This window comes from Astyanax mexicanus, chromosome 17 (genome assembly GCF_023375975.1).
Source record: "Astyanax mexicanus isolate ESR-SI-001 chromosome 17, AstMex3_surface, whole genome shotgun sequence".
Classification (NCBI taxonomy): Eukaryota; Metazoa; Chordata; class Actinopteri; order Characiformes; family Acestrorhamphidae; genus Astyanax; species Astyanax mexicanus.
In genome coordinates, this window is record NC_064424.1 from 26,822,116 (window position 1) to 26,835,555 (window position 13,440).

General features: G+C 38.4%; 1 protein-coding gene across 8 annotated transcripts in view; it reads left to right on the top strand.

Moving 5' to 3' along the window:
* cdk5rap2 (CDK5 regulatory subunit associated protein 2) overlaps positions 1 to 13,440 on the top strand; it is a 73,879-nt gene that overhangs the window by 53,343 nt on the left and 7,096 nt on the right. For 4 of the 8 annotated variants that reach the window (XM_007256572.3, XM_007256568.4, XM_007256570.4 and 1 more), the window contains 8 exons: positions 3,218 to 3,408; positions 10,010 to 10,345; positions 10,451 to 10,576; positions 10,696 to 10,812; positions 11,313 to 11,439; positions 12,129 to 12,256; positions 12,972 to 13,172; positions 13,274 to 13,327. In XM_007256572.3, coding sequence (XP_007256634.3) covers positions 3,218 to 3,408; positions 10,010 to 10,345; positions 10,451 to 10,576; positions 10,696 to 10,812; positions 11,313 to 11,439; positions 12,129 to 12,256; positions 12,972 to 13,172; positions 13,274 to 13,327 — 1,280 coding nt within the window. The remainder of the gene's footprint in view (positions 1 to 3,217; positions 3,409 to 10,009; positions 10,346 to 10,450; positions 10,577 to 10,695; positions 10,813 to 11,312; positions 11,440 to 12,128; positions 12,257 to 12,971; positions 13,173 to 13,273; positions 13,328 to 13,440) is intronic. The other 4 variants (XM_049466169.1, XM_015607671.3, XM_049466168.1 and 1 more) reach the window with 2 other exon arrangements.

Genomic DNA, 13,440 nt, shown 5'->3' on the forward strand with positions numbered 1-13,440 from the left:
ACGTACTCTGTGGGATTTCAGTCACACTCTGCAAGGCAAAATGTAATCAGCTAAAAACCAAACTGAGTAATCCTTCAAGCATTTAAAGCCTTCACTTCCAGAGAGACTTTGGATAAAAAAAGTGCTTTAGACATGTTTGTGTGATTATGTAACATAACCTCACACACTCATCCTTTGCCTTTTTTTTTTTTTTTTTTTTTAAATCTTGGCCTTGGATAGTGGGTTACATCATCATAGAGTTTGCACAATTTTATCTGAGCACTGACATGTTTTTGAGGAAGAAAATAAAACACTACACTCACTGACCTCGGGCTTGTGAATGGTGTATATATATACACTGTCATGCCAAAGGACACAGGCCAGATAATGGTTTCACGTCCCATGACATTTGCAATGCCTTATGGAAGCTATAGAACATAGCAGACCTGCGTGGCCCCCTGAATTGTTTGTCTGTCTGCATGGACAATTCTAGCCAATCATAATAATTGCCTTCCACTGCACAGTCCAATGTAGGTGGTAATGCCTTCTAAAGTCGTATTCCAAGTAAACGTGACCGTGTGGATTGAGGAATGTCCTTTAGAAATACCATGTACAATCCACCTCGCACTCAATATCAGGCTTCGCTCCAGCTCTCCAACGACTGACCAGTGTTTGAACTCACTCACAAGATAACACCTCATAACCTAACAGGTGCGGATGCTGTTAAGCCATTCCCTAGGGTAACACATTATGATCAACTCACTTGCTGCTAGCACATGAGTTTTGATATGTCAGCGTAAATATCAAATAAAATAAAAAAAACATATTTTAACTTAAATATCATGGATTTATTATGAAAAAAAATATTTTAAAGCATAGATGGGATTTGGAGTCACACAACAATGCAAAAACAATTACATCTCTGAAAGATTTTATTATATTATATAATTATACTTGATGGTAAAGGATCTAAGTAGTTATTATTATTTAATTACATATCTTTCTTTTGGTATAAGGTAAACATACAAGACCCTGTGCTCAATAATAAAAAATAGTATTAAGTAAAAAAGTATTTCTAAAAAAATAGTATTTTAAGTTATTGTGTGTGCGTGTGTCATTTCCTGGGGACAGAATCGGCGGAATATGCCATTTATTGATAAATAGTAGATTTGAATGTGTTCAACTTATCAGAATGCTGCCTTCCTTCCTGATCACTGTTATAATGAACTGTATGTAGCTGTGTACGTGTTTTAATTTTACGGCCTGTGTTAATGCTGCTGTGGTAGCAGTGAGTGTGACTGGCTAATGGAGGAGCTGCAGTGTCTGCGTTCTCAGCTAGAGGGCGACAGGGAGCAGCAGCAGCTGCAGATTGTGTATCTGTGCCGACAGAACCAGAATCTAGCTCTGGCCACCAAGCAGCACATGGATCTGTGAGTGGGGCTGCCGCTGTGGTGCAGTGTGAAGTGTGTGTGCTGTCTCTCTCTGTCTCTAATTTCAGTTAAATAAAAGCCAAATAATGAAGGAAGGGGTATTTTCTCTTCTAGATAGCTCTTCCTGGTGTGTTTTTGTGTGAGGTTTAAGGGGAACCTGTAGAGTGCATGATGTGACTTCTTTTCAGATCTGATTCTGTATCTCTTGTGTTGTAGTTAAGCAATGTTTTGGGTGGTCAAAAGTAAAGGCCAAAACCCTGCTTTCTTTAGACTGTGACTGTCCTGTCCTTTACTGTTTCTTTTACAATATATGCAAGATTTTCCATGGATTTAGTTTAAACTGACTCTGATCTGACTTTGTGTGAACAGTTAGCTGAATAGCTTGTTTGTCATCAGTGCATGTATGTGTTCACTTTTGGTTATTACCTTACAGTGTGCTGTTCTTTCACAGAGAACTTAATAATTTTAATTAATTTATTCCCCCTATTTTCTCCCCAATTTACATGGCCAATAACGCAACCCACTCATTAGGACTCCCCCTATCGCTAGTGATGCCCCAAAACTATGAGGGTGAAGACTAGCACATGCCTCCTCTTTTCGAATTGCTGCTGATGCAGCATTGCCGAGTAGCATAACAGCAGGCTTAGAGAAAACGCGGCGACTTGGTTCTGATACATCAGTTCACAGACATCACCCTTTGAAATGATGTGGGGAGAGAGTGCCATCTACCCACCCAGAGAGAGCAAGACCAATTGTGCTCTCTCAGGACTCCTGTAGCCAATGGCAAGCTACATTAACAGGATTCGAACCGGTGATCTCCTGATCATAGTGGCAGTCCTTAGCCCTCTGGACCACTCAGAGCCTTTTCTACAGTAAACTTGATAGTCCGTAAATAAGGGGCTGGGGAGGGGTGTCCTGTAGGGGCAGATTTCCAAACAAATTGTTTGGTTTCCTGCCCAAACCACATGATTCAACTGAGCAGGTAACAAGAGGATTAATATCAACCTCTGCTGAACTGTGGTCCTCTGTCTCCCACCCCTATTTTAGGGTATTTTCACAACTCAAGGTTTGTGAGTTTGTTACATTGTATACCGTTAGTCTGGTTCCTTTTAGTTTCACTCTCGGTTTAGTAAGCAAACTAAAAAACTTTGCTAAATACTTGCTGAGTCTCCTTGTACTCATTATATTACATTATAAAGCATTTAGCGAACACTTTTATCCAAAGCAACTTGCAAAAATGAGGTACAGAAGCAACAGAGGACCTAGAAGTCCAAAGCAAAGCATTTTGTTTGCAGGGTCTGTAGGAGGATAGTTGGATATAAGATGAATAGTGGGATAGAGGAGGAAAGCTGAAGGAGGGGAAAAAGAAAAAGAGGTTAGAAATAGTTAAGTTTGTTAGAGATGTTAGGAGAGTAGGTGCACTTTTAAGAAATTTCGTAGAAGTGTGTGTTCTGGACGGTGGCATGTTTTCAGTTTGGCGAGTTGACATTCCAGATATTGTGCCAAATTCTGCCTCTCTGCTGCAATCCAACTTACTTTAAGTGTGCATACATCACACAACAAAATGAGTATAACAGATTACTATCAGATTCCTTTTCATTTTTTTATATCAAGTAAGGGATAATCTACAGTTACAGTAGATACAAAACAGTAAAACACAACACTAAATGAACCACTGTCTGACAACTTTACATGTAAAATATTCTTTAAAAACTTTACCCTGTTTTTGAGAATAGATATATCTCTCTTATCCCTTGAAATTCAGAATTTACCTGTTCCCAACTGCCTTGTGTGTTTGTGTGCATCAGGCTCTCTGCTGAACTCCGGGAGAAGGACAAGCTCATCCGGCAGCTGAAGGATGGACTCCACAACCGAACTGTCGACATGCATCAGGACTCAGACTCCGAGATGAGTGACAGGATCTCTAATGATGGCACCGTCTCTATTCATGACAGTCCAACCGCCCTGCGCACACGCGCCTTCGACAGAGCATCCACAGGTAACACTCACCTGATCTGACCTCACCTGAACTGACCTCACTTAACTCAAACCAGCATACACACACACACACACATACACACACCTTGTTACTTCCTGCTCATGTAAGGTTAGCAAAGCTTGCCGTGAATGGTGACCACTGCCCCCATATTTCTAAGTGGGGTTTGAGAGCATCACAGGGCACACTCTTAAGACCTCAGCAGCAGGATTAAACAGAAGTAGTTGGCATATGTGTAATGGCATACACAGAAATGTATTAATATATATACTTTTACTTCACAATCAGATATCCAGCAATTGCCTTTTTTCTAGCTGTTCTATGTTTAGTAGGGAGTGAAAATATATGTGATGGTGATTTTTAATATTAGAATGTGAGTGGTGGTAATTATCTTGAAAGTCCGATGACATTATATTCGAGTTCATTGTAATAATTCAGATAGTTCTAGAGTGCTGAATTATTGATCACAGGGTTGTAGGTTGTATAACTGAGTTTGCCAAGTTGTCACTGTTGGGCCTTTGAGCATAGCCCTTAACTGTTTTGCTGCAGGAAGTGCTGTAGCATGGCTGACCCTGCTGTTAGTCGAGGACATGCCCTGAAATGCAACCACAAAACTTGTAACGCTAAAGTAAAGAACCTGTGGACACCTGCAGGTGATTTAAGTTAGCAATAACAAAAGAGTTAAATTATTAATGTCTCTCTAAGCCTTTGAGCTCACTGTGGGGTCATTCTGCTCCCACCTGGAGGTTACATGTTTACAGAGGTTGCAGAAACAGCATGTCACTGTTAGAACAAAACCTCATATCTCATTTTTGCTGTTTGCTGCTTTTCTTTTGACATAATTTAAATCTGGCTGATGTTCTTTAATCTTTCTAATCTTTGTCCATTAAATTATTTTAACCTAATTTTCATATTGGCACTTTTCCTTAACTGAAATATTATTTTTGCACATTGTTCAACAATAAATTCTGCTTGTTATTCTTTAAAAGAAGTAGCTAAATTAACCTTTTTTATTTACACTGTTTTTTTCTGCTTGTATGGTTTTGACACCCTTGAAAATGAATGTCAAAGAAACAAGAACTTTACATATTTGATAGGTGCTCTGAATAATGTGGTTTGATACTATTTTGGCATATCTGCAAATAAACATGTAAGTCTGACTTCCAAAATCGCTCTGCCCTATTTGAAAGTAAAGAGGGCTTTTATTCCTACTCATTTTGGAGACATGAAGTTTTTGCATATTGGCGGGTGCAGACATATAAGAGGATTTATTTTTATTAAGTATATGACTTTAATTATACAAGTGAGATGTTCTAAATACCTTGAGAGAGTGACAGAGCTTTAGATAAATGATGGAAGGGTTGACCAGGTCTTTCCAGTTAGTAAGGTCTCAGATCTCATGTTTGGGTTAAATGTTGCTGATTGGATTATAAATGGCCAGAGCACCCTAGCTGTTAGGTGTCAGGTCTTCATGTTTGTTTTAAATGTCACTGTTTGGATAGTAAAAGGCCACAGCAGTTAAGGCAGAGTAGAGAATAAGGGACAGAAATGAGCCCTATGTCTAACCCCAAATGTTTGGTGCAGGATTTACCATCTTCTTGTATTATGTTACCGGGTGATGAATTACTGTCTTCAGTGGTGAAACGGGGGGGGGGAGGCTAATGATTGACAGAGGTAGGTAAAAAGTGCTTCTCATATTTTCCTTACAGGTGTTGATTCAGGGTAGGTATATCTGTGCTTGTGTAGCTGGATCCTGTGGTTTGTTATATCCTCTCATTAAAAATACATATTTTCCCCCCTGTGGAGGAGATGGTGTGAATCGCTGTCCCGGCTCGGTCTGATCACACTTATTTTCCATTAATCCCCGTTTCTGTCTGTGCAAGTGTTTCGAGTGCGGCATAATGGAGAGGTGTAGCAGAGTGACTGGTGTCCAGTTACTGGCCCTCACAGATACATTATTCACCAGTCCTATCCTGTTTAATCTCCTGCAGCACTGTGGTCTTGATATCCCCATCATTTGTTTGTTGTGTGTGCGTGCGTGGGGGGTGTTTGACCTCCCCTCTTTACTTGTTGAGAGTTTGACATGGCTCAGTACAGGTGAACGGAGAGCAGCATCCTTCAGATCAGCACACCTAGCTCTTCTAGTACTTTCTAGGACACTTTTACCTTTCCTGAGGCCTAGCAGCTTCAGGTTTCCACTTACAGTAGCTTGAGAGATTAGCAGGCCAGCTTTGTTTGTGTGGTTTTTTTTTTACACAGCAGGATGAGGCTGGTGCTGAATTTAGTGAAAGCAGTGCTCTTGCAGTTGAGATGACTTTGGCTGATATTGGATGGACTACAATTCACAGAGACCGGACTGGACTGAGTATTTGTTGACGCTAAGCTAAAATCTGGATTGTGCTTTATTGCATAGTTTAGACTATTCATATTTTAGCTCTGTCTAAGATCTACAAGATTCTCCTTCAAAACTGCAACTATAGACAAACTGTAGCTTTAACAGCTAAAATCGACTGTGGTAGAATCTGTAGCAGTAGTATTGAAGCTCAGCTGATATTGGAATTGTCACAGTGGTGTTAAGACTAGAATGACTTGAATAGTTTAATGTTAAACGTATTTATGTTGATGTTCTGTTGTATCCTTAGTATTAAAGTAGCATTTATATATACATTTTCACAGCTGTATTAGAGCTAGAATAATGCTGAGTTCTAATGACTGCATTCCATACCAGCTAGTAAAGAATGTGTAGCAGTGAATGTCAAAATTTTGGCTGTAGTATTGAAGCTTTGCTAATATGATTGAAACTGTCAGAGACATGGCTTGAGTAAGAGTGGAGTAGCCTATCTTACTGTTTGTGTTTTATATTAGTATGATTTTAAAGTTGTATTGAGGCTATGAAAAAATAAAATCTCTACAGAAATGTTGATATTAGGCTAACATTAATAATTTTGTTCTGTGTTAAAACAGCACTATCATGTTTAACAATTTGTCACAGCTGTGTTAAAACTAAAACTAGTTTTTTCTTTAATATTAAAGTAGCACTACTATATAAATTGTCACAGCTGTATTAGAGCTAGAATAATGCACATTTTTAGTAACCTCATTCTATACCAGCTAGTGAACAAAATTGTACCAGTGTTTTTCAAGCTGTGCTAAATTTTGAAATGTGTGTGTTGGAACAGCATTAGCCTAAAAGTTGTTACAGCTGTGTTAAAGCTAGGCTAATGCTAACAGTCTAGCAGCTGTATTGAAGCTAGGCTAATTCTAACATTCTAATAACTGTATTCCAGGCTGCCTGGTGGCAGTCTGAAAAAAACTTGTAGAATTCTGAAACTGTGACTGTGGTATTGAAGATTTGTCACAGTGGTAATAAGACTAGGCTGACTTGAGTAGCTTAATGTTAAGGAGCTTAATATTGATGTTTTTGATTGGTATGATATAAGCATGACATTGAGGCTATGTTAACATGCAAATGTTATGTTAACACAAGATTTAGTCTTAGTATTAAAGTAGAGCTACGCTAATGCTAAATTTCCAGTGACTGCATTTCATACAAAGTAGTGAAGAGCTTGTAGCAGTGTTTTTGAGGCTTTGCTAAACGTTGAAATATATATTGAAGTTTGAGTTGTGTTAAAGCTAGGCTAATGCTAACAGTCAACAGCTGTATTGAAACTAGACTAATGCTGGCAGGCAAACAGGTGTAATGAAGCTAGTATAATGCTAACAGTCTAATCACTGTATTCCAGACTGGTGGAAAACTTTTAGAAGTGGTATTTTAGCTATGAGAAATTCTGAAATTGTAATAGCAGTATTGAAGATTTGCTTATATTTATATTGAAACTTCGTTATAGCTAGGCTAATGCTAACATTTTAAAAACTGTATTGAAGCTAGGCTAATGCTAACATTTTAAAAACTGTATTGAAGCTAGGTTAATGCTAACCGTCTAAAAGCTGTATTGAAGCTAGGCTAATGCAAACAGTCTAAAAGCTGTATCGAAGCTAGGTTAATGCTAACCGTCTAAAAGCTGTATTGAAGATAGGCTAATGCAAACAGTCTAAAAGCTGTATCGAAGCTAGGTTACTGCTAACCGTCTAAAAGCTGGATTGAAGCTAGGCTAATGCAAACAGTCTAAAAGCTGTATCGAAGCTAGGTTACTGCTAACCGTCTAAAAGCTGGATTGAAGCTAGGCTAATGCAAACAGTCTAAAAGCTGTATCGAAGCTAGGTTAATGCTAACCGTCTAAAAGCTGTATTAAAGCTAGGTTAATGCTAACCGTCTAAAAGCTGTATTGAAGCTAGGCTAATGCCAACAGTCTAATAACTGTGTTCCAAACCACCTGGTGGAAAACCTGAAGTATTTTAGTCATGTTAAATTCTGAAATTGTGACTGCAGTTTTGAAGATTAATATTCATATTGAAACTTTGTTATAGCTTGGCTAATGCAGTTTAACAGCTGTATTGAAGCTAGGCTAATGCTAACAGTCTAACAGCTGTATTGAAGTAACTGTGTTTCAGAACGGCTGGTCGAATACTTGTAGAAATTATATTTTAGCTATACTGAATTCTGAAATTGTGACCGCATTATTGAATATTTTGTATATTAAAATTGTCACAGTGGTGTTAAAACCAGACTTAGCCTCTTTTAACACATGTTTGTGTGGTATTGAGGCTATGCTGACAAAGAAATTGCTACAGCAATTCTGAGACTAGGCTAAGACTTAAAATGTTATGATATTAAGGCAGTTGTCACGGCTGTATTGAAGCTAGACTCATTCTAATTTTTAACAGCAGTGTTCCGTACTGGCTAATGCAGAACTGATAGCATACTAGTCTGTCTATGCTGAATTCTGAAATTTTAGCTGCACTATTGAAACTTTGCTAATATTGAGGTTATTACAGTGGTGTTGAGACTTGGCTGACATGACTTGGCTAGCTTAATGTGAATGTTCTTGGTGCTGTGCTGGCATTAAAATAGCTTATTATTAAGTACCAAGTTAAGTACTAACATAGAAATAGCTGTATTAAAGCTAGGCTAATGCGAACATGCTATCAGATGTGTTCTAGATCTGCTGGTACAGAACCTAATACAGTAGTGGTGTTGAAGCTGTTTTAAATTCTAAAATTAAGAGCGGGACTCTATCCAGGTTGTGTATTAACTGTAAAAGCAGTTTTCAGGCTTCGGTAACACTGAAATTGTTATAGACTGGAAAACCGAGACTGAACAGGCACTAAAATTGATTACCGGTACTGAGGGAGAGATTAAGACAGAGCCTGCAGAAATGACTGAAGTGCAGATGCTGCAGAGTGGGGTCTCTCGTGGCAGATGGAGAAAAGTTCTTAAAGCTTCTAAAGAGGAAGGTAAAGTCCATGTAGTTCTCATATAATGTTTTGGTCACATCCGTCATTTTTTTACTTGCCTGTTTTTGTTTTATTTTAGCTCTTATTTTGTCAGGTTTGCATTGGAATCCATACATTGTATTCTATATTCTCTGTGGCTGTAATCTTGTGTTGTCCATTTTATGGTGTTGCAGTATGATCCTGGAGAACCCTGTCCTACACATTGTAATGGTTGGACATTGTAAAAGAAAAGATTAATAGGGATTAATAGTCATTGCCACTCTGGGCCCATCACAATGCTAACTGAGCTATTGAACTTAGTTTAAATATATATATATATTTATTACTTAAATATAGGGATGGATGTAACAGTATAAATAATATAATTGTATCACACCCACACAGTACGGGCGAAGGGGCAGTGGGCTGTTGTAGCTGGAAAAACTGCATTAACATCCCCCTTTTTTAAATGAGTATTAAAAAGAGTATTTAAAAAGTGGCTCATACGCCTCTCAACCCCATAACGTAAAATACCTTATTATTTACACTATAAGACGCATTAAAATCCTTTAATTTCCCCAACAATCATCAATCCACCTTATAATCCGATGAGGCTTATGTTTAAATTTTACCAGTCAGGTTGTAAGTAGCAAGAAAGACACTCTGCTGAAGTGCAGTGTTATACAGGAATTTAAGTTTAGTTCTCCAGCAGTATTAGCATTAGCCGCTAACCACACTAAGCGCTAGCTCTTTGGCTATCCAGAGGTGAGTATTTTCGGCCTGTAGCCTGCTGCTAACCCCGGCTAGCACTGCTGGAGCAGCATTAGCATTAGCCGCTAACCACAGCAGTAGCTCTTTTGCTGTTCAAAGGTGAGTAAATCAAATTGTAGCCTGCATGTTTACTGTGTTAAAACAAGTTACGTGGGATGAACCCCTTGCTAATATCACCCTGGCTTAGCATAACACTCAGGGCTCCTCAGTGTAGCTCTGTCAGATAGCATTAGCCACTAACTGCTTAATGCTAATGCTCCAGCTTTAGTGGAAACCTGTAAATCTAAGCTCACTGTAAATAAACAGATGAGCAAAAAATACCAAATTTTCATAATACTGATTTACAAAGTTCTCTGGCTGGATCAGGTGTATTTTGCAGCAGAATAAATACTGACATGTGCAGGACAGAATTTTTTTCAGATCCAGGGCCTGAAACCACTGATTTTGTTTATAACCGTGTTTTGTCCCTAAAATTTGGTCTCTTCCTGGTCTTTTGTAGGTACGAAGGTGACTAATGGTGGTGTTCCTGAGATCGGTGCAGCCTCGTTCCCCGGTGGCTTGTCTCCTGGTGTGGGAGTGTCTGATGGCGGTGATGGTAGTGCCCATTTGCTGCAGAGGGAGAATGGACGTCTGCAGGAACAGCTAAGGAGCAGTGAGGAGCTCAATGCTACCCTGAAGAGTGAACTTGACCTCACCCGCTCCATCCTCACACACTCGCATGTCCAGAGCAGCCCATCAAAAACACACACACCTGCTCAAAGCCAAGCGGCAGAGAGACCGCAGGAGCAGCAACACAGAGTTCAGCAGGAAGCAGGGAGCCAGGGCATCAGTTCAGGTAGGAGTGTGTGGCAGTGGTTTTGTCTTTTTTTTTTTTTTTTTTTTTTAGATACATACAGAATTTTTTAATAGTCATTAATCTCATTTTCTCTCTCTTTTTTAGATCTCTTGGCGGAACACCTGCTGGAGATTCGAGCTCTACGCCAGCGTCTGGAAGAGACCATCCGTACCAATGAAAGACTGCGTGAGCAGCTGGAGAGAAAACTGCAGGAGGTCGAGAGAGACCCGGGTATTCACAACCTCTTTTTCTTTTACTTACACACACACACACACACACACACACACACCCCAAACTATACATAATGTTGTACATTTATGATAGAACATTTATATTTATTTTTTGCTTAGCAGCTACTAACATCTTTATTGCTGGATCTGAAGAACCGGGTCAGCTGACCAGTGAGCTCCAGTTCCTCTTGGCTCAGAACCGCACACTCAAAGAGCAGCTCAGCCAGGGGTCAAGAGGTACACACATCATTAATGAACATCTACATGCATACACAGCTGATTTAACATGATTTTAAGTATTTGATGACGTCACTGAATATATTCTAAATGTATACTGAATATATATATTTTTATATTGTAATAGTATCTAGAAATCTAATGAATGTATGCAATAACCATGTGAAAAATCATGCTTCTTTCACTTCTCATAACGCTTCTGTATTTCGAAGCTTGTAAACAGTCAAACTTGTACAGCTGTCCTCACAGCATCCTTTGTATTTACAGCAGTGCATTAAAGTGTGTTACACGTGTCAACTGTAGCATACAAAATTACAAAAAGCATTATGCAAGAATTGGTATATTTTGCTTCTGGTATTCCCATGCAGGTATGACACAGTGATTTTAAGGTGGAACCAACAGATAATTGTTAAATTATTTAAAATGATTAAAATAATAAGACCATATCGCATCGCTGTTCTTCCTTAAGGATGTTAACACTTACTGTTTTGTGTGTGTAGATAAACAGAAGGAGAATGAGCGTCTGAGAGAAACCCTGGCCAGACGCACTGCTAAACTGGAGATGAGCAGAAAACAGTGTGAAACGCTCCGTCAAGAGCGCATACACCTGCAGGATGAATTTTACAGGTAATACACACACTGTAAAGGGTAACCTGAACAGCTACCACAAACATGTATGTACAGAACGAACTACATGGAGCTAGTGGTTTATAGCCCATTGTTTAGAGAACACAAGGCACAGATAATGCAGCTCTATAAATTTTCCTGTAACACTATAGCTCTGTAACATGGAATAAGAGTGTGTCTGTGTAGTGTCAGATGACTGGGTAAGATACGTGTTTGTAATTATGTGCTTATAAGCTGTAATGATGAGAGCGTAGCTAATTGGTTAATTAGCGTTTCATCTTACACTCAAACTCTCACACAGTTCAACACACTGATATACCCGTGTTAGGTAATGACCTAAAGGTCTGAAACCTTCTGTATTGTTTAGTAATGAGAAAGCTATACATGACTTTCCATTCTGCAAAGGTAAAAAAATTGAGTTCTTTGGAAAGCCAAAATCTAGGGATGTAAGTAAATATCAATATCATATATAAGTATTTGAGCATCATCATATTACATTTTGCTAAACAGTGTATATTCTCATTTACATGCTTCTATAACAAATTGTACTTTCTCAGATTGCATTATCTCTAAAATAATGGATATTTCTTTTATTCATCTGTTTTTCTGTTGTAGTTGTATTATAATGAATAAGCCTCAGGGAATGTTTTGTGTGTGTAATTTGTGTTTGTCTGTGTGTCTGTCTGAAGACTGCAGTGTGAGAGTAAACTTCAGAAACAGCAGCTGGCGGACACTCAGCAGCTCCTGCAGTCCGTACAAGTGGAGCTCCAAGTGCACGAACAGATCAGAAGCTCAACACACACTCATTTAGGCTCAGGTAGAGACCGTATGCACACACAATCATTATCAGAGTGTGTATTTACGCATGCAGTTACACTGATGAACATGTTTATTCACTGCAAAATGGTATCATAGCAAAAGAAATATAAGCTATTAAAATAATGTTTAATTTTAAGATCATTATAGTATTATTATTAGATTAATTATTAGACTCATTATTTTTTGTTATTTTTACTAGTTTAAAGTTATCTTATTTTGAAGTGTCTTATTCTGTTGGCATATAATTTTGCTTACTTACAATAAATTACAGTTAATTTAAGACACATTTAGAACATAAATTACTTACTAAAATTAACCAAAAATGATTTATGTTAGTTGTAGTAATTTAAGCTTATAAATTGAGTAATTGTAATCTGGTAACAGTTTAAATATAGAAACATTAAAGTTTAGATTTTAGATTAGATTTGGGCTTGATTTAAGAGATTTCATTTGACGTTTTTTTCCAGTGTATGGCACACTTGTAGCTTGTAGGACATCTGAATCTGAATCTGACTGCTGTTCTGTGTGTTGTGCCCAAAAAATTAACAGATCAATAGAAATGCTTCAAAATGACTTGGAATAAAATCTTTATATATTGGCATAGCCATTAAAAGTTCTATGTAAATTTTCTGTTTTGGAGACTCAAAGTCTTTGCAGGAAATTGATCAGTTGAATTATTATAATGTAAATTTGTATAACGTTGTGTGTGTTAGCAGGTGAGCAGCGGGGTGGTGGTCAGGAGTCTGGTCAGGTGGATCTGAGTGAGTTGTTGAGTGAAGTGCGGAGACTCCGCCTGCAGCTGGAGAGAAGCATCCAGACCAACACAGCACTCAGACACAAACTAGAGCAGCAGCTACTGACCCGCAGTGACCATCCATCCACCATCAACATCAACTACCTACTGTCTAAACCAGGTACACACACACATGCAGTATTTAATAACTGTATAGTCCATCAGAGATCAGTCACTCATTCTCTTTTTTTTATACTCTTTCTGTCTCTCTCTCTCTCTCAGATGACATGGGTAAATCAGACATGCTTTACACAGATCACGTCAGTGCTGCTCATGGTATGTTCTTTATGTTCCTTTAATGGCTAAATGGTCTTGGGTGTTTTGGATATCACTAATGATTTCCCAGATTTAATCAGTTCTAATTCACAAGGTCTTAAATTTGATTTAAT